Below are 2,777 nucleotides of genomic sequence, written 5' to 3' on the forward strand. Positions count from 1 at the left end.
TTCTGCCCCAGCATAACGAAATCTGGGGGGCCCCGCCCCTCCCTATGATGGGATCCACGTCGAAAACATTTAAGCTGCCGTGGTGGATACACGGAGGTGATGGGTTAATCGGTCTCTGACTCGAGGGTGGTGATTGTTAAGTCGGCCGCCTCTATTTGCGGCTTGCATGCTTGCAGGGGACGGATGGATGGATGGATGGATCGGTTTAGGCTGGCCCATGGTGGTTAAGCATAGTTCCGCAGGACGCCTTCGATTTCGCATCGTATCGTAAGGCTTGACGGCAGGGGAAGAAGGTTCAATCGCAATGGCAGGCTGGAGAAACGGAGAAAAAATGCCAATTCTCCGAGGTTCTGCTGTATCTTATCCATGCGCTCCGCCGTTGTTGTATTCGAATAGGTCTGAGATTCGGGCGCCTTCTTGACACGTGGAGTACGATGAATACCAACTGCCCAGGTACCTTACTTACCCTTAGGTACCTCCCGAGGTACCTCCCGAGGCAAGGCAGGTCCCTGGTCGGTGATTCAGTGCCATGATGCTCGGCTTGGTCTCACCCAGCAGCTCGGGACGGACACGCTCGAAGACGCGATTTCTTCCCATCAGCCCAAAATTGCAGCACGGATAGCTCGCTGCAGAAGCTCAATGAGGCAACACCACGTCTTGGCATCGAACAGCCGTTATCACAGCCGTTCATACGCTGGTGGAGCCAGGCTGTACCCCGCAAGACACGGCAGCAGCGACCGGGAGGTCGAGGTTGCGGGGCAGGCGCCCCCCCCCAGATGCGGCACTAAGCCCGAAATGGCCGCCAAGGGGGTCAAATTTGTGATGCTACCACGAACGCCTGCTTGACTTGACCCCTTCTACCAACCACACGACCTTGGCTCGGTCATGTCGAAATGAATATATGGACTGTCGTCTGTCCCTGATCATCCATGGATTTTTTTCTCGCAAGAGCATCAGGATCATCTCGACGATCACTGTCCAGAGCCATCCATCATCCACCTCCCTCACATCCCCTCTGCTCACGACTTGGCGTCAGACAGTGGAGGACGACTCGTGCCCTCCAGCCCACTCGCCACCGTTTTCACCTAACGTGAGAGCTATCGGGCGCCAAACTGCTTCATCCCTTCTCTCGCCTCTCTGCAATCTCAACCCTCGCGGTTGAAACCCTCTTTGCCGTCATGTCGTCGTCTGATAAGGAACGCCCCAACGACCGCCACATCGAGGCGACTCTTGATAGCCACGGCCTCAAGACAGTCACCGACGAAGATGGCAATATCCGCCTTGCTGCCGGCAACGGCCAGGTCGCAACCGATCAGTACGGAAACCCCCTGATCGAGTTTGATCCCGTGGCTGTGAAGAAACTGCGTTGGAAGCTCGACCTCATGACCGTCCCGACCGTCTCCTTCCTCTACCTGTTCTGCTTCATCGACCGCGCCAACATTGGCAACGCACGCATCGCCGGCATGGAAAAGGATCTCGGGTTCCAGGGCTACGACTACAACGTTGTCCTCTCCGTCTTCTACATCTCGTACATCATCTTTGAGATCCCCGCCAACATTTGCTGCAAGTGGATGGGCCCCGGTTGGTTCCTGCCCGCCACGTCCCTCGCCTTTGGCGCCATCTCCATCGCCACCGGCTTCGTTCAGTCCCAGGCTGCCCTCTGCGGTGTGCGCTTCCTTCTTGGCATCTTCGAGGCTGGCATGCTGCCTGGCATCGCCTACTATCTCTCTCGATGGTACCAGCGCGCCGAGCTGACCTTCCGTCTTTCGCTCTACATGGTCATGGCACCCCTCGCCGGTGCCTTTGGTGGCCTGCTCGCCTCCGCCATTCTGACGCTCGACCACTTTGGCTCTCTTCACACCTGGCGCATGATCTTCGCCATCGAGGGCATCATCACCGTCGGCCTCGCTCTCATCGCCTTCGTCACCCTCACCGATCGGCCTGAAACCGCCCGCTGGCTGACCCAGGAAGAGAAGGACCTCTGCATTGCCCGCCTCAAGGCCGAGCGTGTCGGTGCCACCGAGGTCCTCGACAACCTCGACCGCAAGCGCCTGTGGCGCGGCATGACCAGCCCCGTCACCCTCCACATCGCCGTCATCTTTTTGTTCAACAACATCACCGTCCAGGGCCTCGCCTTTTTCCTGCCAACCATCGTCCGCACCATCTACCCCGAGTACACCGTCGTCCAGCAGCAGCTCCACAGTGTCCCACCCTATGCTGTGGGCGCCGTCTTCGTGCTCGCCTTCCCCGCCCTCAGTTGGTATCTCGACCGCCGCCAAGTGCTCATTGCCTTGAGCGCACCCCTCGTCATGACTGGCTACATCATGTTCCTCGCGTCTGATACGGCTACCGTTCGCTATGCCGCCACCTTCCTCATCGCCAGCTCGGCCATGGTCATGGGACCCATGTCCAATGCGCACATCAGTGCCAACGTTGTCAGCGATACGGCGCGTAGCAGTGCCATTGGTTTGAACGTAAGTCTGCCCTGCTTCTCTGCTTCCTGTGATATTTCGAGACACACCGCTCACATGGATGTGTTTCAGGTCATGTTCGGTAACGTTGGTGGCCTCATCTCGACCTGGAGCTACCTCGTCAAGGACGCGCCCAACTTCCCCATCGGCAACGGCCTCAACTTGGCTGCGGCGACCATGATTCTGATCATTGCTACGGGCGGTTGGTTCTGGATGAAGTGGGATAACAAGAAGAGGGATGGCCGCAATGTCGAAGAGGAGCTTGCAGGCCTCTCGCCTGGGCAGGTGTCCGATCTCGACTGGAAG

The 2,777-nt window shown here is 58.2% G+C and overlaps 1 protein-coding gene across 1 annotated transcript; it reads left to right on the forward strand.

Moving 5' to 3' along the window:
• Window positions 1–1,178: 1,178 nt before the first annotated feature.
• On the forward strand, window positions 1,179–2,698 carry VDBG_02691 (Tna1; the record flags this gene model as incomplete). Its single annotated transcript, XM_003006506.1, has 2 exons — window positions 1,179–2,474; window positions 2,585–2,698. 2 exons carry the CDS (start codon window positions 1,179–1,181, stop codon window positions 2,696–2,698), a joined length of 1,410 nt encoding a protein of 469 aa, XP_003006552.1.
• Window positions 2,699–2,777: the final 79 nt, after the last annotated feature.

The sequence above is a fragment of the Verticillium alfalfae genome, genomic scaffold, assembly GCF_000150825.1.
Source record: "Verticillium alfalfae VaMs.102 supercont1.3 genomic scaffold, whole genome shotgun sequence".
In the NCBI taxonomy this organism is placed as follows: domain Eukaryota; kingdom Fungi; phylum Ascomycota; class Sordariomycetes; order Glomerellales; family Plectosphaerellaceae; genus Verticillium; species Verticillium alfalfae.